The 23552-nt window shown below is 40.0% G+C and overlaps 1 protein-coding gene across 1 annotated transcript; it reads right to left on the bottom strand.

Annotated features, from left to right (window-relative positions):
• Positions 1-4568: 4568 nt before the first annotated feature.
• Positions 4569-14428, bottom strand: stard7 (StAR related lipid transfer domain containing 7). The gene is made up of 8 exons (XM_080046169.1): positions 13524-14428; positions 12793-12956; positions 12613-12662; positions 11470-11580; positions 10825-10907; positions 8704-8803; positions 8518-8602; positions 4569-6787 (listed from the first exon to the last, which is right to left on the bottom strand). The coding sequence occupies exons 1-8, from the start codon at positions 13976-13978 to the stop codon at positions 6627-6629; spliced, it is 1209 nt and encodes a 402-aa protein (XP_079902295.1). The 5' UTR covers positions 13979-14428; the 3' UTR covers positions 4569-6626.
• Positions 14429-23552: the final 9124 nt, after the last annotated feature.

Raw genomic sequence — 23552 nt, 5'->3', positions numbered from 1 at the left:
CCCCCCAAACTCCCCAACCCACGTCCAATCCCTGCCTGACCAAGTCCTCCTCGCCGGTGCACCTATCCCAAGAGAACATGGCTAACCCCTCCTAGCTGGAAGGAGGGGCAGGAGATGGGGACTTGAAGGGTGCTGAGGACGCAGTCAGGACAGTCTGCCTCCAGTAGAGCAAGCTAGAAGACCACCAAGACAGAGCTCAGAGCAGAGCACCCTCCGACGCCTTCGTCACCCACCAACGGGCAGCACCTTACATCGACCAAGGGGCCAACAGATGGAAAGGTGGGTTCATCTTGGAAAGACCAGAAGTGTAGAAGTGACTTTCCAAAAACAGCAGCTTGAGGTAGAGTAAGTTATAACTAAGTCTGAGATTTGTAGAGATGTTTGTTGGGTTGGTCACTGTGACCTTTAGTCTTGAAGAATATTTGATGTAATTTATTTTCTTTCTTTTTCATTTAAATGAAATATTTTTAATAATAAATTAGTAGAACATTGAACCCTTTAGTCAAATAGAGGATGCGATTCTGAGATGTTTGAGTTTCAACTGCAACTCTTCAAAGATCATGGTTGCCGTGATCCATGTCGATTTTTGAAGAAACAGAAAAAAAACAAGGTAAGGATGCATAACTATGTATCACAATCATCTGTGCATTAAAACCATCACACCATCTCATCATCAAACTTCATCCCTTTGAAACATCCTCATTGTTCTGAAAAAAAGAAGTCCGCCAGCACCCACCATATTGACCGCCACCACCCACCATATTCACCCAAAGGACTCCCATTTTCGTGCCATTTGGTCAGTGCACATGCAGGGTTTCTCATTGGTGCATCAATATGCATTACGGTGTAATTTCATCACACAAAGTGGTTCAGTTTGCCAGAGCTCTAAGTTGATTATTGCGGCCGTACCCTCTAATTTTAGTTAGATGTCCCAGGGGAGCTGATAGGGACACAAGAGAAGGTAACGAGATTGTCAAACCATTTTGGAGAAACAGCTCTCTTTGCTTAAGGGTATGGTGACTCTCGACAGTGCACTTAGTGACCGTTAACATAGTTAGGACTGGGTTTTGGTCTTAACTCAGTGAAGACAACAAATGTCCTCAGATGGACAACGGCAATACAGAAATGAGTATCATTATTGAGCCCATTGGTATGCTTGGCCACCAAGACTTTTGTCTTAGTCGATCACATGTAACATTTCAGAGAGTGGACTCTGTGTGATGCTGTGGCTCCTAACAAGATCACTGGCGAATTACACAAACTCTGTTTCCATTGATAGACTGATAGAGAACTAATTTGTCTTAGCCTGCTGTACATTTTTTCGTGAAAATGTTTCATATTAAAGTTTTTGTGTCTTAAAATAGTGGTAGAATTTTCCTAAATCTTTTGGGAAGTCGTGTCCGCTGGAGTTGGGCGCGAATTATGGAAGGGTGGGGTTTGTCGCAGTTCGTGCGCAGTAAGGGAGTAGCCCATTTTTCCCGCAGTGAGTGTGACCTATGACTAATCGTTTTTTTTACTCTGCAGATGTTCTTAACTGGACCAATTCCTTTCAATTCATTATGTAAACCAATGGTGCAATATTACTAATTTTTTTCCTAAAAATCAATCCATGAGCACGGATCCCCTCCCTCACCCCTCTGGACTTTCCCGACTCTTGGACTGCAGATGCTAACCAAACCTTGGGATTGTCCTTCAACTACAAAAAAAAATACTTTGACGAATTACAATTTTTTTGAGAAGTTTTGATACTTGATGAAACAAAAAGACATATTCTGGTTAACCGTTTTTCTTCCATTTCCATTTACAACAAGTACCAAGGCTTACGAGTCCCTCGGACGCTTATGTTGGGCTGGGTTCCCAGTGATCTGCATTGGGTTTTGTCTGTCTTTGCCCAGGACCCCATTGTGCTTGATCTAACCATGCAGTGCATCTTCTGTCCATGGTTGTACCAAGCACCTTGGAGACTTGTGAGCACAATCTGCCTTCTGCTGTGAACTCCTAAGCAATTTTTTTTTAAAAACTCAATCAGACTAAATCATCTACTTCTGCATGTTTTAAATGTATAAATCTATATTAACTCAGCATTAAAATAGGGAAATCAAACCATTATTTAAAGGAAACTAATAATTTGGGATACGAACAAAACGAGCAACAACCAAAAGGTCATTCAAATACTTGATATGATAAAAACCTATGATAAAAGACCTGATAAGCCTTTGGCTTCTTCCGTCTCCCTTCGGACAACACAAAGTATGATGTATGAATATTTGCAAGAGAAAATTGTGTATTGTGTGGAATTGTCCGAAAGAATAATAAATAAATAAATAAATAATTGTATCACTTCCAGGTTTTGTTTGTGACTCTTATATTGTTCTATCTCATCATGTACTTACTAAGATGTAGGACTATGACCAATAAATATCATGTGAAAATCCTGTGTGTTTTATTGTTAAAAGTAAAAGTATGTTGAATAAATTTCAAAAATATATTGAGCCCCACTCTCTCTTGCATTCTCTTTTTCAAAGGGTTTTTATAGCATCTGTGTAGATAAAAGTCATTTTATACAAGCTGGTTGGTGTCGAGATGGCAGATTTGTGGAAATGATCAATTACTTTAAGTGGTCAATGGCTATTAAACATGGTTGATCATTGCAGCCAGTGAAGGTCATACATTAAAACAATGTGCACTCTGTTAAGACCGCGGACACGTCACTGATCTGTAAATCAAACCCTGAGACATGAAAGCCCATGTGTTTTAGAGTATACGTTCACACTATGATGGAAAAATCATATGAATTATGTTCCCATCTGTGCTTATCTACTTATATTTCAGTCTATGTTTTACTATAAGTCAAAAACCAAATTGTGCATTTAACTAATACATTTAAAATGATTTAACCACTTATTGCTTATTCATTGTGGCGTTCGTTAAAGCAGTTTTTACCAAGCAGATGAAAATGTACACATATAAAACATTGATGTCTTTTGGGTTTAAATCATTGTCACGAAGACCACTAATTGATCATGTCTTGTTATTTTGTATTGAATGACAAACTCTATCCAAGAGAAATATGTAATTATTTTAGTCAAATCCAGAATATATTTTCAGTGTTGGTTACAACTTTATTTTATAGGAATGAACTCTCACCGTGGATGAGGTGATGTCATTCTTCAAATGTAGCTGCCAACACGTATGCAGTTATTTTATTACTAAAAATAGAATTTATAAAATGCATTTAATTAAAAAATATCAATAACCCTTTTATTTATTTATTACAGGCGACTTTACATTGCACATTAATGCTTTGTTCTATTCAAGTGTCTCACATGTCAAAATACATTTCACGAAAAAGCCTTTTGGAGTCTTCTGTTGGACTGCACGGCATCTGAAATGACCATCAAAAAGACCAAAGCAACAAGAATCTGAGATGCAGACAATATGGCAGACATTTCTGTCTGGTAAGCACAGCCACACCTAACGATTAATGCTCGGTGAGCCAATTAAAACAAACCCTACAAGCAGACATTGAATAACTGGTAAAGCCAGAGTAACATACAGTGTCTACAGATCAAAGACAGTCATTTAATTGCCAAACAATGTTGTTGTGAGATAATTCTATATTTCAAAAAGTATCATCAAAATGCAATGCTATTCCAATGCAAACATTGCTAAACCTAAATGCCAGAACTGATTTTATAAGTAGTGTAGTGTGTGTGTACGGTTGATTTGTCCCCCACAATGCACTGCACAAATAAAATTAATGAGCTATTCACAGCCAGAGAAACAAATATGCTGTGTGGGTGGTGGTAAAACAACTCCAAAAAAATATTAAAAACATAAATACAGGTGCATTTATAAAAAAAAAAGTGAGTATCAATGAAAAGTAAATCTTTTCTGTAATTTAATTCAAAAAGAGAAACTTTTTATTGTTCTAGATTCATTACACATGAAGGTAAATTCATCTAGAATACATGCATTTTTCAAAAAGTCAAAATTTCTTTATTGTAAATCCTTTTTTTGACTGGTTTTATGCTAATATTTTGAGATACTGAATGTTTTATTCCATGAGCTGTAAGCCGTCATCATAACAACTATACAAAAGAAAGGCCTTACTTATTTCACTTTGTGTAATGAATCTAGAATATATGAAAGTTTCACTTTTTGAATGAACTTTTCAATGATATTCAAATTGAGAGATGCACCTGTATAATGTGTTTTGGTGACAACAGTTAAAATGGCAGTAGCCTTACAAGTTTGACAACCATACATCACTCATTTCCTCAGTATAGAATGTTGATTTGTGTGTACTCACTGACAAAACTGTATTATGATAGTAAATACTGTATTAAATTGATATGTGGTGGATGTGGCACACAGCTAGTTAGCTGAGCAGACGGTGCTTTGAGTAAGCAGTCCAGCCTGTCACTGACCTAAAGCCCAGATACAGAATACAGATTATCCTATTAGACTGGCTGACCGTGGCTGCACCAACAATGCCAATCTCCATTTTCTCTTCCAAGACAAGGTCAAAACCATTAATGCTCTACAATCAACTGCTGTACACGCTGTACATTACACACAAAGATCTGTTTATTTGATCTGACAAAACACAATTTATAATCATTCTTGAAATCCCAGGGTAACAAGTGAATTATTTCATATCCAAACAATAATTTTTCTTCAGTTACTCCACATGGTAGCTAATCACAGCAAGCGTATGCGACAACTCTTTTAGATTACTGCAGGTGGCACACAGGTGTCTACAAATGACAGATCATTAACATGTTACATTCGCAATCGAAATATGAGCAAATGCTGCATAATGTTTGATTGGGTTAAAGTCAAAATGATCTCAACAAGTCAGTTTTGTTTGACTTCACACAAGATTAACAAAAAAAGCATTTCATTTCCACCCACACACTTTCAACATATATCATGTATCTCACGTTGCCATTTATTTTAATTAGGAGGACATTCTTAACATAATAGGATTAGACACATTTTTGGAGATCCCATTGGACAGCTCTATCTTAAGTTACTGCAGCTCATTCACTCTGTTGTACCACCTACAACAAACATGACATAACGCTTTAGTACAAGATGAGATGTTTCCTAACACAAATGGATTTCAAGATATTTGCACCAGATCTTCAGGCTGTAAACAGTGTACTTTTTAATTAGGCGGTGTTTTATTCCACTTCATGTGGAGCTCCTTGTACATTCATAACACCTCCTGCAAACAGCTCAATACAAAAGAAACAAAGATGATTTGAAAAGATGAATTATGGACATTCAGTAGGAACCACATTAATAACAAAGCATGAAGAATTAAAATGAAGAAAAACATATTACAGAGCTTGTTGCAGTCTGAAGAATTGGGATTTCCAGTACTCAATGGTTTTATGAATGTACAAGATCAACAGTAACACTTATAGAAAACACAACTTGCATAGTGAAAACTTTAGTCTTCTACAACTATTGTGAACACTAGGATAACAGGAGCCGAAATGGGACATTCATATGAAATGCAAAGGGTTTGTGATGTGGCACAAGTAATCTATAGTTCTGTAAAAGAGCATTGGTTTATTAAAATGCTTGTCTGTAGGGTTTAGTATAACTAAACTAAAGCAAATCAGTACCATTCCATCTGAGTATGTATGTGGTTGTTATAAGACACTGCCCCTAATGCTGAAGGACTGGTTTATCTTCAGAAGGCTGCATTGTCACGATGCCAGTTTCGAACAAACATGGTGAGATGGATAGCGTGAAAACTACACTGTGCTGGCAGAAAAACAATGCCATCCCCACAACAACAAACTTTTCTATTTCAATCCTAGGGACCCATTTTCCAGTAATGGCATCATTTTGTTTTTTCATCCATCCATCCATCCATCCATCCATCCATCCCAACCCAGTCATTTAAAGATCAATAAGTCATGCTGCAAGGAAACAGGAAGACAGTTGCTTTAAATCCATGAAATGAGACAAATTTCAAAGTTCAGCAAAGACACGTCATTTCGTCATCTGTCCGTGCAGAAACATTGGCTGTGGGTTTTATGTGTCTGTGATAATGCCAACTAGAAGCCAGTCATGGTTACCGCTCTATGTCAAATAACATTTCCATACATCTCGTGGAAATCACACCACAGACTATATGATAAAGTGGCTGCTTGGGTTTGAACAGCGTTTAAAGTCTAGCCTTGTTAAACAATGGAAGAAAAGACATAGAAAGTTAAAAGCAGTGCTTTGGCAAAAGCACCTCAGGTAGAAATGTTGGCTTAATGGATAGACACGGTACATCTTTACCGAAGGCTGCAAAAAAAAAAAAAGCCACGTGGCATTGCCTGGCTAAGCACAAAATAGTTCCCATGCCAGCAGTCCTGATGAAAAATTCCATGGCAACATTTTCTCAAAAGGACACTAATTAGGTCACCAATACAAACCATCGTCCTTGTGACATCTCCTCTACAACCAACATAACCGTGTCTATGGATGGACATTTGATGGAGTTCAGAAGTTCCATTTGCAGTTCAGGCTATGTACCCAAACAAATTGGTTTTGGAGGGTTTGATTCAGGTGCAAGTGAAAACACACCAACATAATCCCTGGTCTATAAAGTATCCATCTCAAGCGTAGATCTGTCCAGTACCACTGAGGCGCTCCTGGTTCGACTGGCGGTTGCCTTCGCTGGACTTAATGACGACGCCAACATAGTCGTGGACCCCCACCTCCAAATTCTTGGCCCTCAAGGCAGCAGTATGCAGCTTCTCTAGAAAATCCGGCATACCTGCCAGGTACAAAGCGAGAGCCCCCTTATTATCAACACCAGGGTAGTACAAGTACAAGTCAACATACAAATTAATTAAATGCATATACATCTGAATGTTATAGCAAGCAGCTTTATTCCAAGCAGTTCCAGCTTGTGAGGATTGGCTGCTTAACCCATTGATGACGGCTGCTGCGCGATGCCACATTGTATCTCCTGCCTGATGCTGCGTAGCGCAGCATTGTTACTTTATCTAATTTTCATGGCGTGCGCAACATAGAATGCACCGTCATTGGTTCAAATACACCCGAGGTGGGTTGTTGATTTTTTAAGACCACGTGACCACCCAAAAGTTGTGTGGTTTCTCAAAAATCACGCCAATAAAATAATAATAATAATAATAATAATAAAATACGCCAGCTGTGTCGGCGATAGTGTATTACAGAACAGTTAGTGGCGTTCGGAGCGCAGAATCAAGGTCTACTATAGGCTACTGACGAAAATCACACAACACATTGCATCTATTTATTAACAATATTTATGAATTTAGGCTATATTTTGCTGCTCCAACTCAAATTCAGCCCAGCCAGACGATAGTTAAAGAGATCCTATTATACTACTTTTCTGGTCTTAATTTCTTGTTAAAAACTGCTATAGAGCAACCTGACACGAATCACATCACAAAAAACTATGTAGATTTTTGGGACACTCTTCCTCTTACCCTAGCCAGCACAGCAGTCTCTCTCTACACACTGCTTTGAGCTTCTCCGCCCCTCCCCCCCCTGCTGCAAACCCCACTCCGTTGTGATTGGTTACCTTCCTTCCAGTAGCGGGAAATTTCAGGAAATTTCCAGGAAGGTGGGGGCATGCAGCCGGAGCTTGCCTGAGCGGCAGCATTACCATACATGGAAACATGACAGAAACGACCCGAGCGTGACAGAGAAAACCCGGAAATTTGAACAAGTTCGGCTCGACCGGCTGCCATAGTTTTTAGTGCTCTGCATAGCCACCCCAGACGGTCAGCAGGGAATACGTCGAAATGCATGTACGTAATTATTTGATACTCTAGTATGGTTAAACATGACTATAAATCATTATAACAACGTTTATAGGTCATAAAAGTCAAAAAGTATCATAGGTCCCGTTTGGACCAGCTGATCGGCTCCCGACAGCAGCAGTCAGTCTACGTTCCAGTTGTACTGGGAAGTCGGATTTATGGTGCCAGTGATAACTGAACTAAATAAAAAAATAAAGCTATCTTCTCCTTCCTAAATCTGTCTATCTTTATCCCTCCACTGCACACTCAGTCACTACTATCCATGCTAAAAGGAAGCAGGATTATAACCTCATTTAGCACATTCATTTTAAATATTTTATATTATTTTTTTATTTTTTTCTCCCCCATCTAATTTTGACGATTTCTAGAAAAATGTGTTGGTTTGTAAGCGCTAAGGGAGCATGTTTAAATAAAACCTGTGAACCTTAACTTTTAAATGTATTTTATTTCATGTTTATATGTGCTACACAGGCTTAGATATTAAGGTTTTGGTAGACTTGACAATTCATACTATTTTTTCAGAAAACCCTCAGGCATTAAGGACATGCATCCTAGATTGCCATAGTCATCAATGGGTTAAGGCATATTGTGAATGGATTTTCTTTAGGTTTTGGACTACTGGTAGGACAAAAAATTATCCAGTTTTTTTATTCTAAATCATTTTATGCAACCTTAACCAGCGAAAAGAGCTCACCACTTGACACCATCCAGTTCACACAGTAACGGGGAAAGACAGTCTGAGGGTTGTCACTGTATGTCAGCAAATAATCAAATCCATTCTGTAAGGAAAAAAAAAAACACGCAAACTCAGTGTCTACAGAACACAGGACCATGGATGCAGATAATCGTATAGCTAAATTCTATCTAATTCAACACAAACCTCATCGAAGGACTTGTGAGGGCGGATGACCATCTTCGACTGGTACGAATGGACTCTTACAAAGTCCTGAGTCTCTGGGACTCTGGGATGCTGCACGGCTCTATACAACACAGTTACAATATTCAAGATAAAAACAGTCAGGTTACTTCTATAGTACTTCATCAAAAACAAAACTATATATTAGGGCTGCACAATTTATCGAATTTTAATCACAATGACGATATTGGCTTCCCACGGTAACATGTACATGAATGTGTGATATTTTTTAACGTGCGCTACGCTGCGAAGCAAATCAACCACTCCCCAAACCACTCGCTGAGCCTGTCCATGCGGCTCTGTCTCTCGTCTTGCCAACAGTACATGAAAACTCCAACCTGGCAACCCCAGGCTACCCGAGAGCTGTCAATCAAAGTCCAATGGCTCCGCCCCCAAAGTGTGAATAGCCTCGTTCGACTAGGACCCGTATTGTTCAGACCTGCGCAACTATGACGCGCGTCTTGCTGAGCGCACAACAAATTCTGCAAAAATTATGTGCGCTCAGCAAGCCGCGCGTCATAAATGCGCAGGTCTGAGCCAGACGGCTCCTAGTCGAACGAGGCTAATACCTTTCCTCCTGCGCAGAAAGCACTCCACAAGCGAGCGGAAGCTGCTTAATGCGCGAGCGAGAGCAGATATATGTGCGTGTGAAATCACATGCGTCCCCTCGAGAGTCAATTTCTTTTGTGCGCCTGATTTATAACCCGATACTAACTCTATACAGTCAGTGCCTATATCCCTACGTTCCGATTGCATAATAATAATAATAATAATAATAATTGATAGGTTTTATATAGCGCTTTTTTGCCTAGGCACTCAAAGACGCTTTACATTTCCTGGTTCATACTCTTTCTTTGTTTCTTTTTTCTATTCTACATACTACATCCAACGATAAAAATGGTCTAGTTAGAATGCAGTAGGCATACACTTGGGACATACTTTTACTTATTTATTTTATCCTAATATTGTGCCTTAATCTTGCCTCTTGCTTTTATATCCGTCGCATCCCCGTTTCTTTTCATATGGAGGCTCCGTCGATGTGACGTCACTTCAGGTGCGCACTAGATTGTGGGTCAGAATTGCCCAAATAGGATACTGTTTTTTAACACTAAAAATCTTGGCTGGATGTAGTATCCTAAATCTGGCCACAAGAATCAGGACATCCTAAATCTTTTTTCTACCATACTAAATAGTATATATAGTATGGGTATTGGAATGCAGGGTATGTCACCAGAGTACACATGACCTGAAGCGAAGATGAAACCTTGCATTGCGAGTAAAGGCATGAGGCAGCAACGGTTAACTAACGTGGACTGCTGCTGAGTGTTGCCCGCCACTTCCTGTGTCTGCCCTTTCAAATTAAATTCTGACATGGTAGAGACAAGGCACAGCTCCTAATATAATTATTGTAGTTATCCATTTTGGGAACAATTCTATTTAGTTCAAAATCAAGTTTATTCACATCCATCACAAGGAAAAGTTAAAGCAGTGCTCTGTTGGTTCAATTTTGAGTTAGGTTTTGGTACAATATTTTGATTTGGGCGACTGTGGCTCAGGTGGTTAAGCGGGTTGGCCAACGATCCAAGGGTTGGCGGTTCGATCCCCGCCCGGCCACCTGTGTCATGGTTGTTGTGTCCTTGGGCAAGACACTTCACCGTGCCTTGTGTGAATGTGTATGATTGCTGTGTGTTTGAGGTGGTGGTCGGAGGGGCCGATGGCACAGAATGGTAGCCTCGCTTCCGTCAGTCTGCCCCAGGGCAGCTGTGGCTACTCTCGTAGTTTACCACCACCGGTATGACTGTGTGTGAACGAATGGAACCTGGAACCCTGTAAAGCGCTTTGAGTGCCTTGAAAAGTGCTATATAAATCCAATCCATTATTTATTATTATTATTATTAATTTATTTTGTTATGTTTACGTGACAGTCCAATACAAACATTTGTCACTAAAATTAATAAATAATCGTTGTAAAATATTGTGATCTTAATATTGATGAAAATAATTGTGATAATCATTTTGGCCATAATCGTGCAGCCCTACTATATATGACCCCATTCCATAAACACACTATTCCTAAAGTCTCACCTGGATACCAGGACCATCAGGTTGTTGTCTAGGTCAACATCATAGCGACGCACATACACATAGTCCCTCGAGTACATAGGATACTGTGAGGAGAGATTAAAAGTTAAAAAACAGCTTACAGTTTTAAATAAAAACTCACTTTAAGTGCACTATGCAGTTTCAGGGGAGGGGAATTTGTTTAGATATGCAAAGCCTGCAGTTAGTTTACGAAACATATTTACTTTACATGTAATTCTTATTATTGAATAATTCCATCATCATAAATAAAAAGAAAATTATTTTGAGACACTTGGAACCAAACATAAGATTAGAATATGTAAATAAACAAAACTGTTTGCCCTGCTGCTGTAAACAACAGCTCTCTAACTTCAGTGTTCCAGGGATCCAATGTTTCTGTAAGTAAAGTTTGTATATTCAGATATGAGAATAAACCTTTTACATTTTCCACTTCTTTGAACACCCAAAGTTACAGTGCACCTTTAATATCTCACAAATTGGCTTGCAGTAAGTCTTGACCAAATGATAAACCAAGGTTAATCATACTTTGCTTGAACAACAAAACAAAGAAAGGGGTGTGGTCCCCATGTATACACACTGTGTGGAACAAACAGCCTCTTCATATCATAGCAATCAACAGAAACTTACAGGAAAGTGTGTAGCCCAGTGCACAATTTCAGAGCCTGTATTGGAATCTCTGTCCACCACTTCAAGCTTGATAACCAGAGAATCCCACTTCTTCCTGTACTCAGTATCCAACTGGGGGAAAGGAGAAAGCATAAGTCAAGGGTAAGCTGCTAAATATAGCACACAGGGTGAGTGTTTCCGATGCTTTTGTGCTGCACATATACATTGCAAACATGTTGGTTGTGCAAGAGCAGGTTGGTACTGGAAATGATAAACAACCTGCCATAAACACAAACCACGAAAAAATATGAGACATTACTATTACATTTTCAACTAAATTACTACCAATACCAGTTGGATCCACTTGAAAATTGTAAATACTATTTTAGTATTATGAAGATTTCCCATGATTTATAAGTCAGACTTTAAGATCATTAAAAATTATGCTCACTTGATTGATTATGTGAACCTTAAAGTTTAAAATCGTTGAAGGCCTATGAAGGCATGGTTGTTGGGAGGTGGGGCAAGTTAGTCCACTATATGGCTTCATCCAGCTGTTAAGGCCTGTAACTTTCTGAAGCCTGAAATAAGCTGCATTGTCTTGGTTATATTTGGCTAAGTTTATGTATAATGATTGAAAAAAATATGAATTAAAGAATATGTGTTGGAGGAAAGCGTGTGTTCAGTCAGATCATGTGCATGCATGTGATCCCAAGGTCACACTACGTGTACAAATAGAAACACCTGCATAAAATAATTTAACAATGTAGCCACCTCCCTCTCTCTCTCTCCCTCCTCCCACAAGTTTGTTTTGTCCGTGCAATAGCCCCGTCCTTGTTATGTTATACTGTCTTTATATGGCGCTTTGCCACTGCATGGTATCAGCTCAACTCGGTTCAACTCGCATTTTTGGCGTTTCCACCGCGAAAACATGGTATCTGGTACCTGCAGCGGCTGCTTTTTTTGGTATCGCCTCGCTCTAGGTTCTAGTGTGTCATGGAAAATCTATAATTACATTAGGATGGTAAAGAGTGTTGCTACCTCCTCCCTCCTATTTTCTTATAGTAAAGCCCGTATCTCAATAGAGTAAGTTTCCCATTTCCCTTAATTCAGTAATTGTGACTGCGTGTCCATAGGAGCAAATTAGGATATTTGTATTTATACCTGAACATTGAAGAACTGTCTTGGGGTGACATCAGAGTACGAGCCCAACACTGCAAAGTGAAACAAATATAATAAAAAAAAAAGGTTGCCAACTTGACGAATCATACCGATATTATGAATGTGTCCTTGATCAGTGTTTCAAAGACCTGTTTACACATGTCACATTGTGATTTGGCTGACCTCTGTATTCATAGAGGGGACTGTCGGGTATAGGGCGCTTCCACACTTTGAAGTCATTCTTCTCCATCACAACTTCCCAGCCAGGTTCCATGTGTCCGGCAACTGTCCCCGAAGCTGTGATTACACTTTTCGCAGCGTCCAGTGCCTGCAGCTCAAGTCCACACCTTTTTAAAAAAGGAACGCAAATAACAGGACAGTTTGTTCAGCCAAGTGCACAGTTCACATTACAGATAACAGTCACAACAAAGGCATATTAATAGCTGCCTGCCACACACATAGGGACGAGTGAAAAATGTAAATAAAAACTATTCTAGTGTTTTAGTAAGGTGTTGCCAGAAGGTGCTGCCAGAACAGCTTGAATGCTCCTTTCAACAAATCTCTCTAATTCTGGGATGTGGATGAAGAGCATCCACAAAAAAATATTATCTTATTCACTGGCTGATGGTGGAGGCAAGAGGGCTGTCTGACATGTTGGACCGATATTCCCTGTAAGTGTTCAACAGATTTGGGATATGGTGCATGAATGTATATTAAAATGATGATGATATGGTTTCAGAATTAAAATTATGTGAATTGCTTGCTTTGGAAACTCATAAATTCATATTATTTAATTTTTCAAACCATGCAGTTACCATCCTTGCGCCAAAAAAACCTATAGCGTTTCACTCATTTATTCATCTTTTTAAACACACGTGCAGCCATTTTTGCGTTAGAAGAAATATTCTTCAAACCTGCGTATTTCCTCGTCTTGGATCTTCTCGTTCTCCCACATGAAGACCCCGACCAGGGCCGCCACGAGTCTCCCGTTGGGGGCATGCTTGCTCTGAAATCTGCGCCATATGTTTCCGACCAGGGTCCACCTGGTTCGCTCGGAGTACAGGTTGGAGTACAGCTCTGCGATCTGGCAAGCGCGCCGCAGCCTCTGTCCGGTCACGAAGCCGCAGTGGTCGGCGAATATGGAGAGCAAGCCCTTCCTCTTCGGAGCAGACCCCGCAGCCTCACTGGCACCCACACTCGCCCTCTGGAGCCAGGACAGCACCAGGCCCATGCTCCTGTCCAGCCACGGGAACCTCTCGAGCTCCCCCCTGCCCTTCTCTACTGCCCTTTTAAATGACTTGCTACTTTGAAGCCTCATTGTGTTCACGCCGATCTCGCAGATCGGACGACGAGGAACAGAGTGAAACATGACGGCTGTGTGACCGTGACAAGCCCCCAAAGACAAAATAAAGCCCAGCGAAGTTCAGGAGCTATACAAATTTGGCAGACAAGGCGTATTGTTTGTGGAAACGCAAACCATGCATAACCTTTAAATAGATTATACAACGGACTTTTTGTTAGCAAAGGTCATTATTTCTGGTTGTAACGTAATGTACAGAATATTTGAGTTATCGATAGGCTATGTCTACGAGCACGCGACATGGAAGGTTAGCATTAGCTAACGGTATCTATCTGAGTTGACTCCCTACTAGTGCGACACACGACAACCCAACACCGCCTAGCTTATTTCTGATTTGAAACTGTACTACATCTACTGTAGACTAAATCGACTACTGTAACACTAACATAAGTATCTACCTGTGTATCTTTCCTGAAGACAGTCGTTTTAGAACTCTTGCAAAACATTTGACCTCCTCCTGCTCACACGCCCACTCGGAAGTTCCGCCTTACCAACTGCACAGCGGGCGTTCATTGGACATTGGTATTACTACGGCAAATCTGATTGGTTTTAGCGGGTGTCCGCCTCGGCGCCACCTCTTAATATGTCCGTGTTCTCTGGGTCTCTACCTTTTTAAACTATCTATGGTCTCTACCATGGGGTCTCTATTTCTCAGGTGAACTCGGATCAGTGTTTGCATCGCTGCTGCTCAGGGTAACTGCTATGGTTTAGGCGGAGAGTGCAAGTTTTAAACTTCGTCCTGGATCAGTGTACAAGGAGATCCATACTGGGGAGGCAAAGTCAGTGTCGCCCCCCAGGGGTAGCCTACCTGCAAAAACTATCGATGGTAAAAACCAAAGTCACGACTCGCACGCTCGTGTTTGAGTTGGACAGTTAGAGAACATGCATTATTCGATAATAGGAGGTAGCCTACATTTCCGGGAGAAATCTCGTGACAAATTGTTCTTCATAAATTAAGTCTATTTGTTTTCAATGGGAAATTAGCACTTATTCGGTCTACTTCATAGTCTAGAACCTGATCAATATGAGATTTAGTAATAGGTTAAAAGGAAAAGGGGAAGAGGTTTGATAAAATACAATTAAGTATGCCTAGCCTATTAACTCTCACATTGGAATAATAATTATACAAAAACAGAGGCAGTGAAAGAAAACATGTTATACAAATGTAAGTACAGTTATCTACGCCAGATGACGCTGTTTAACTATCGAGAGAGAACCTGACACGATGTCGTAGATCAGTCTTTTTTTCAAGAGTTTTTTGTTTAAGGATAAAATAACTTAATTTAAGCTTAAAAATACCAGTGAATTATGCTCAATTGTTTTGATATAATATAGCCTATCCTACGCACTGCAAAAGGCTCCGTTCGTTTCCCTATTGGAATCTATGGAATCATCCCCAACCCTATCACTGAATCATTCAATCCGCCATTTAATCAGATATATTTTGCAGATTTACATGCCATAAACAATTATAAACAAAATAGGCCAGTGGTAATAAAATATCTAAATATTTACCCAAGCAATTTATTTTATTATAGCCTATCTTATCTTCTATCTTTTTAAACCACACTGTGATTACAAGTGTGTGTAACTATATGGGAATTACTTAAAGGTGCTGTAAGCGGAATGGTTCTTTTAGCTAACTTCCTGTCAGTTACTGCAGTTAGCAGTCCCCTCGCTCGTCCCTACGTCACCACATTAATGCATTGCGGTCTTCAAGCAGTGAGTTATCTAGCATCATCTCAGATCCATAAAGGTGCCAACACACTGCACACCGCCGCGCGGCGAGCTTACATAGAAAGTCAATGTATTTTGCGCGCCGCCGCGCGAATGGACGGCCGGCGGCGAGCGGTTCACGCGGCGCGGCCGCCGCAGGAGTTGAAAATATTGAACTTTTTGCCGCGCTGCGATAGCCAAACAGCGTTGAGCTCCTCCCGACGTCACTCACTTCGGGACGATGGACAGAGGAAATTAAGATGGATGAAAACATAATAGTCACAGTTTGCTCACATAAGTTCTGTGAATAGCCTATGTGTCTGTTGCCTGCTGTGTAGCCTACAGTTATCAGTTTTGCTTTATGAACCAAGTTAGCACCGGTTAGCTTGGGTAAAGCACCATCAGCACAGTAGACTGATGCTCTCAGCACCAGTTAGCACCAGCGCCAGCATATCCCCAGAGTAGGAGAAGGCTACTCTGGTCAGGCGGCCGGCGGCGGACACAATATGACCCAATATGATTCGCGCGGCCAACCACCGCGCCGAGGAGTGCAGTGTGTTGGCACCTTAAGTGTGATAAAACATGATAAAAACCATCAAAAGAGACTTTTCAGACATGAGGATTTTTACCTGCCCCGCCATTGTAGGCGCATACACATTCACCCATCTGTTGCTCTGGCGTGCACCAGCAGTGAGACCATCGAGTGTATATAGTAGGCTATATTTCAGTGAGATGAGTAGGCCTACAGGTTTGTAGCATTCTCTCTTCTGATTGGATAAAAATGTCGGGATACTACAATAAGTTTATTTGCCAATTACATGCAAAGCAGCTGACTGAGAGATCGGCTTTATGAATCGCGCACATTATGTAAGTGATCACTGTATGAATAAAGAGCGATTTTACACTTAAATTAACTTAAATAAACCGCTTACTTCACCTTTAATTTAACCCTTCAAGATCGATCCATTTTATCTGCGGTCATGTGCAAAGCGGTGGAGTCAGATAATTTCACCATCATATGACCATGACAACACATGTGGCTCGATCACAGTTTACAAAGGTTAAAAGCAAACAAAATCAATGTTTTTTTATGACTGCTTTGCTACAGATCGCCTATAGCTTATTCTACAAAAACAAACAGTGTGAATTTCAAGTTATTTTCAGACACTGAAAGTCCCTCGTCTGCTCTTTTATTAAGTCGGGATCACTCTTCTGCAACTGACCTGGAGTAAACAAGGAGATTTGAATTTACGGATTGAATTCGGGGAATGCGAGTTGAGTGGATTTGAAATGTAATCGCCACTCCTTTCCCCTGTGAAATCATGCATTCGGTTACTACGACAATTAGTCATTTTAGACATTGCCAATAGACTGGGGAATGAGGAACATTTTCCACGATCTTCAAATAGGTGACGTCACGCAGGGACAGATAATGGAGAGAGTGAGCTGCTCCTAAATAACGAGTAGGCTATAGTTTGATGTTATCACAGCATTTTCCCGTAGGCCTATCGACAAATCCCCTTTGGCGTTAGTGAATTCTCACTGTTATAGGCTAGGCCTACTCATTGCTGTCCATCGCATAACACGTTTGGGCTGAACTATGACACAACACAACCAAACACATTTGCTATGCTCATTGAACACTTCCTCCCACACCTCTCTCTGAACATAATAAAACAACAATCACCAAAGAAAACCATAGACATAATATTTATGTCTATGAAGAAAACAACTTGTGTTTAGAGGTTGAATGTTGTTATCATTTCCGGTCGGATGCGCTTGAATGAATGACAGGTCTACTGCAGTTAACTTTACCAACACTGCCCGGCTGTTTTCTTGCATTGTTTAGATGTAATGTTTCTTTTTATAGAAAGCACTAGCCCTATTATTGGGGTCAATGTCTCTATAGATAGTAGTGATGGCTAGATGAAGCTTTTTGAAGCCTTCAAGCCAAATGGTTAACAAAAAGATTCATATCTCGAGGCTTCATCAGGGCTTCATCAGGGGCACACAATACAAACCCCTCTGCTGGTCAAACAGTGTTAAACAGCCAGATCATTAACTCAATACTGTCCTGCAACAGTGCAGCCATCGGAATGACTGACAAGTAATGGATCAATACATCTTAATAAATGCATTTCATGTACTCATTCATATAAATGGGTATTTAACATGATAATGATAATACATGGAAATCTCATAAATCTATTAATACATATTTCATAATGATATGAAAAATTATTTTCAAACTGTCGCAGTGTTATAACAAAGTAAGGGGCAGTGAATGTGCTCGTGCAACTTCCTCATTCATAAATATGTCCTCATTGGTGTAAAATCACCTCTGCCAATAATCTGAATTATCCTCCTGAGCGGAGAATTACAAATATTAATATTACATTTTGTACATTGAGCAGGCAAGTCTTATGGAGGCATCCATGTTTTTGGAATGTCATCAGGTGCATTGTTTAGAATTTAGAATTGTTCTTGTCCTTGAAGGCCACTGCAGCTTCTGTTATTATTCGAAAGGGGTGGGGTCACCCACTGAGCGTTGCATTCTAGAACTTTCTAGAACTTTCTTGATGATGTCATATTACACAGTGCCCCTTTAAAGGTGCAGTGTGTAATATGACATCATCAAGACATTTCTAGAAAATTCGAGAACATTCTAGAATGCAACGCTCCCTGGGTAACCCCACCCCTTTTGAATAATAACAGAAGCTACAGTAGCCTTCAAGGACAAGAACAATTCTAAATTCTAAACAATGCACCTGATGACATTCCAACCATGACGCTTCCAACATGGCGGCGGCTGTGCCTTGGTCCAAGGTATGGAGAAATATGGACTTATATGAGACCCTTTCTAAGGGGAAAAAAATAATTCTAAATTTTTATGCAATAAATTGAACGTACTTATGGATATTATAATTATTTTCTACAAAGTCTGCTAGGAAATAAAACCCAAAATTCTACACACTGCAGGTGTAAGGATTTGATTCATTTTATTGAGAAACAAAATGTGTTCCAATGTGCTGGGGTCTATGGCTGGGGTTCAGACAATTTCTCCTTTTGGAAACATCTTCTCCTTCTTTGGAGAACACTCTTTGACATGGTACAGATGAGGCAGGGGGTGCATAAGAAAGAAAGTCACAGCAAGTTGATACGACATGCACGTCTATATCACTCACAAACCAGCAAATCGCCAACACAAACCCGCAAAGTGCGAGTGGATCCACAATACCCGAAACACTTCTTGAACAAACGAGGCTTCGAACGTCATCAGTCACGTGATTCGCCGTAAACGATACAAGCCTCGATACCATGGCTCGATACTAGTCTTCCTTATACCAGCAAAATAATTTTCATACTTAAGTACTTTTAATATAACATAATGTTCTACTTTTACTCAAGTGATATTTTTTATAACTGATGATTATAATTGGTGACTTGTAAAAGAGTCAGTTCTCTGATGATGATACTTTTTTAAGACCACACGGCCAGGCTGGTGGAATTTGTTTTCAGTACATCTTCTTGGTACAGGTTCCAACTTTACATTGAACATTAAACATAGATACAGACAGGCACATTACATAATACAAAAGGGCCACGCTTAATCCTCAACGTTCAGATTTTAGAATGTTAATTGCAGTGGGAATAAAACTGTTTTTGAACTGGGTTGTTTTGGAGGCAATTGTCCTGTAACGCCTCACATAAGTATAGCTGGAAGGCATTGTGTGTAGGGTGAGTGGGATCAGAGATGATCTTGCGGGCTCTGCGTAGTGTCAGTTTGCGGGATAGTGATTCAAGGGATGGTAGGGGGGTGCCAATAATTTTGGATGCCCTGTTGATGCGCTGTCATTTCTTCCGGGAGAGTGAGTCGAGGCTGCCAAATCAGACTGATGGATGAGGTGAGGATGCTTTCAACGATGGCTGTATAGAAGTTTTTTTTAATAGATGTGTGATATTGAATCTCTACCATACTCATGTATGGTTTTCAGCTACTCTTTGGACCACCGATGGGCTGTAAAGCCCACTGTAGCATATGGTTATTTGTGATATTGGACTATATACAAAAACTGATTTTTTTTTGCATTAGAGCAAAGTTACAACAGCTGGGCAAGGGGTGTAAAAATGGTACTATCATGAGCTACTGTGGTCCCCTCTTCCACCCAAAACATTACTGGAGCCACAAAGTGTATTTAATCATTTAATTTAACTGTTGCACCTTAACATAAAGACCTGCTCTAAATATTTTATATAATATATGTATTTATATTCAAAATTATAGGCTATTAAATTAGTGTCTGTTTATAGATTGTATTTGTCCTCATTTGTCATGTATTCTGTTAATAACATTTTCAGTCTGTAGACCAAAATAAAATTAATATTTATTGCAAATACATTGAGTTTCAGCCCTGAGTCAACTCTAAGGAGACATTTGTTTCAGCTATGAGCTTCTTAATGCCCTCTCTCAGGTGCTCGGAGGTGATAATGAGAATCTGTTCAGCTCTGTTGGGGTTGTTGGACCAAACTGGAGGCAGCGAATTACGTGACTGAGCTCATCTACCGGTAGGCTATTTTAAGAGGGTATGTTGATAGCTGTTAGCCTAGCTCCTGGCGGTCATGCTAATGTTGCTAATTCGGTGTACATCACGGTACTTCAGCTAGATGGGAGTATCTCCCTCCCCCCAACCAACCCGGTATGCGTGCCCTTTTTTGGTACGAGAAAGTGAGGCGGAGTCAAACTCTGACAAGATGGGGGCCCGCATAAGCCAAGAAAAAGGGATGCTCCTCGGTGAACTGAGATCGGCCATGACGCTACATCCATTTTATTACACTATCTATGCTCGATACGCGCTTCACCAAAAATTTCCGGGATTACTCGACACACGCTCCGAAGCCTCGGCACGTTACGACCTTTTATATACTATCTATATGGTTACGACCCATCAGCTCTAGATCAGGGGTTTTCAAAGTGTGAGAGAGTGAGCCCCCCCTCAGAGAACAAATTTCAGCAGAGCCCCCCCAAACATTTTTTTTCAAAATCCCTGTGTGTTTTGAAAGATCTTTTCATTATTTTACACATTTTAAACAACTCTGTTCCTATTTTACACATTTTAAACATATATTTTAAACATTCTAAACATCTTTGTGCATTTAAAAAAAAAAAAATTTAAACAACTTTTTGGTTTTGCTTTTTTTAAATACATTTGAACATCTTAATCCAGTGGTTTAATCCTGCTTCCTTTAAGAATGGATAGAAGTGACTGAGTGTGTAGCGGAGTGAGAAAGATAGGCAGACAGACTTGCCCAATTTATGACGACTGTTAAATGTCATTCACACACCCAGTGTTTTTTCGCTAGTGCCTCCAATTTCCTGCTGGGTGAAAATAGTAGCCAGCAGAGAACCAGACCCTCCTGGGGTATGCCCCACCCCCCCCCCCCCCCCCCCCCCCCGCAGGATTTTTTTTTACCTTTTTAAAGTGAAACGCATGAATCTGGTGCACTTTGAGAGGAAAATTAAGAGGCTAAATCTGAGGAATTTTGTGTGAACAAATAATTTGGAGAAACTGGGTCGGATGAATTAGAAGCTATTGAAGAAAGACACATACATTTTCCATAACAATATTAATTAAAATAAAATATTATGCAGGGTCCTCTGGGATGGGCTTGGTGCTCTTTTTCTTTAACGAGACATATTTCTCTGTAATATAGTGAATGCATTTAAATGCAGTGAGAGGAACGAAGCAGAAGAACTCTTGTCCAGCTATCTGTATTTCCACAGACAAATCTGAAATAGGCTTTAGACTATACACAGTGCATGGGCAACTGAGGGCAGCCCCATTTCCAAATGTTTTTAAATAAACTCAACACGCACTGTGCATGGACGTGAATGTGACGTGATCAGTTAACCTCGGATTATGTCCCAGATTATCTGATTCAATTATTAGGTTATTAACTATCTAGACCAAAACATTGTATTCCTTTTTTTGTATGATAACTTACATTTGCTTAATATGATGTTAATATATCGACTGCTCTAGATAATTAGCGAAAGATATGTAGGCCTAGATATATGTAAAAATCTAGCATGGAATATGCTAGATTTGAGACACGACTCACACAATCAGTTGTAATACGCCACTATTCCCAATGTCTGTTTTTATCATGTTTTACCACACTTATGGATCTGAGATGATGCTAGATAACTCGCTGCTTGAAGACCGCATTGCATTTACTGTATGTGGTGGTGACGTAGGGACGAGGGAGGGGACCGCTAACTGCATTAACTGACAGGAAGTTAGCTAAACTGACCATTCCGCTTACTGAACCTTTAATCTATGGTACTAGGCTATGGCTTAGGTTTCAAAAGAGAGGTGTTGCGCTATATCAAGAGATAGGGTTGGGGTTAGAAGAAGTCCTTCTAATAATCTGATATGCAAATAAACCTGGACTAGCCATAAACCTACAATGCAAGTAAAGCTAGGCCTACGTGTAAGCCTAATATTTGATTTCTAAATGCTGTGGAGTAGAAGTAGAAACCTTCCTTAGCCTATACCAGGGGCGTCACTAGGTTTTAAGGACAGGGGGGCTTAGCCCCAAAGAGATGCACAGAATGTGAGCGAACGTTTAATTTCACCAGAGCCGGCCCAAGCCTTCAGGGGGCCTTAAGCGAAATATGATTAGGGGGCCCTTCTCCAATTGTAGCGCTGCTGAAACTATAGATCTTTGTTAAATATCATTCACACACCCAGTGTTTTCTGCTAGTGCCTCCACTGAGCAGCTGTGCGAAAATAATAGCCAGCTGAGATCCTTACCCTCCTAAGGGGGTCCGGGAGTTTGCCACCCCCGGGAGATTTTTTTTTAAACTTTTTTAGAGTGAAATGCATGAATCTGGTGCACTTTGAGAGGAAAATTAAGAGGCTAAATCTGAGGAATTTTGTGTGTGAACAAATCATTTGGAGACACTGGGTCAGATGAATTAGAAGCTACTGAAGAAGGACACATGGATTTTCCATAAAATATTAATATAAAATTAAATATTATGCAGGGTCCTCTGGGATGGGCTTGGAGCTCTTTTTCTTTTACGGAACATATTTCTCTGTAATATAATGAATTAATTTAAATGCAGTGAGAGGAACGAAGCATAAGAACTCTCGTCCAGCTATCTTTTTTTCCACAGACGAGGCTGAAATAGGCTATAGACTATACACAGTGCATGGGCAACTGAGGCAGCCCCATTTCCAATTGTTTTTAAATAAACTCAATACACACTGTGCATGGATGTGAACGTGACATGATCAGATAATTTCGGATTACCTCCCAGATGAACTGATTACATTTTTAGGCTTTTAAATATCTAGACCAAAACATTTTATCCCTTATTTTGTATGATAACTTACATTTGCATAATATGATGTTAATATCAAACACACAAACTAAAAAAATAATATATATATATATATATATTGGAGGTGGCCCCCCTGGCAGCATTAACAACAACAACAAAAGAAAAAAATCCACAGCTCCGCTCCCGGTACACACACTGCAGGTACCCAGGTACTGAGTGCAACCTAGGTTGCAGGGAAAACGTGGACTGGATTTCAGTGTAGGCGTGCTCTATATGAACAAGTGGAATGGACTGGATAACGACGAACTGACTCTGACTCTCTACCGCTTCCACTATGAAGTGAAGGGAAACTAAGATTCATGATCACATTTAAGTTAATAATAGCTGGTTTATTTATTTAAACTCATAGTCTGGACACATTATATTGATTTTTTTTTTATAAATAAACATACAATTATTTAGGGGGGCTTAAGAATATTTTAGGGGGGCTGAAGCCCCCCTAAAATAGGTCTAATGACG

This window comes from Ammodytes marinus (assembly GCF_949987685.1).
Source record: "Ammodytes marinus genome assembly, chromosome: 18".
NCBI classification, from domain to species: Eukaryota; Metazoa; Chordata; class Actinopteri; order Uranoscopiformes; family Ammodytidae; genus Ammodytes; species Ammodytes marinus.
This window is presented reverse-complemented; position numbering and strand designations above follow the sequence as displayed.

Coding starts and splice junctions, on each gene's coding strand:
- stard7 (XM_080046169.1), bottom strand. CDS start 13,978: ATGTTTCACTCTGTTCCTCGTCGTCCGATCTGCGAGATCGGCGTGAAC. Junction 8,804..10,824: donor CTGATGGTCCTGGTATCCAG/GTGAGACTTTAG, acceptor TGTGTTGTATAG/AGCCGTGCAGCATCCCAGAG. Junction 6,788..8,517: donor GAACTGGATGGTGTCAAGTG/GTGAGCTCTTTT, acceptor TGTACCTGGCAG/GTATGCCGGATTTTCTAGAG.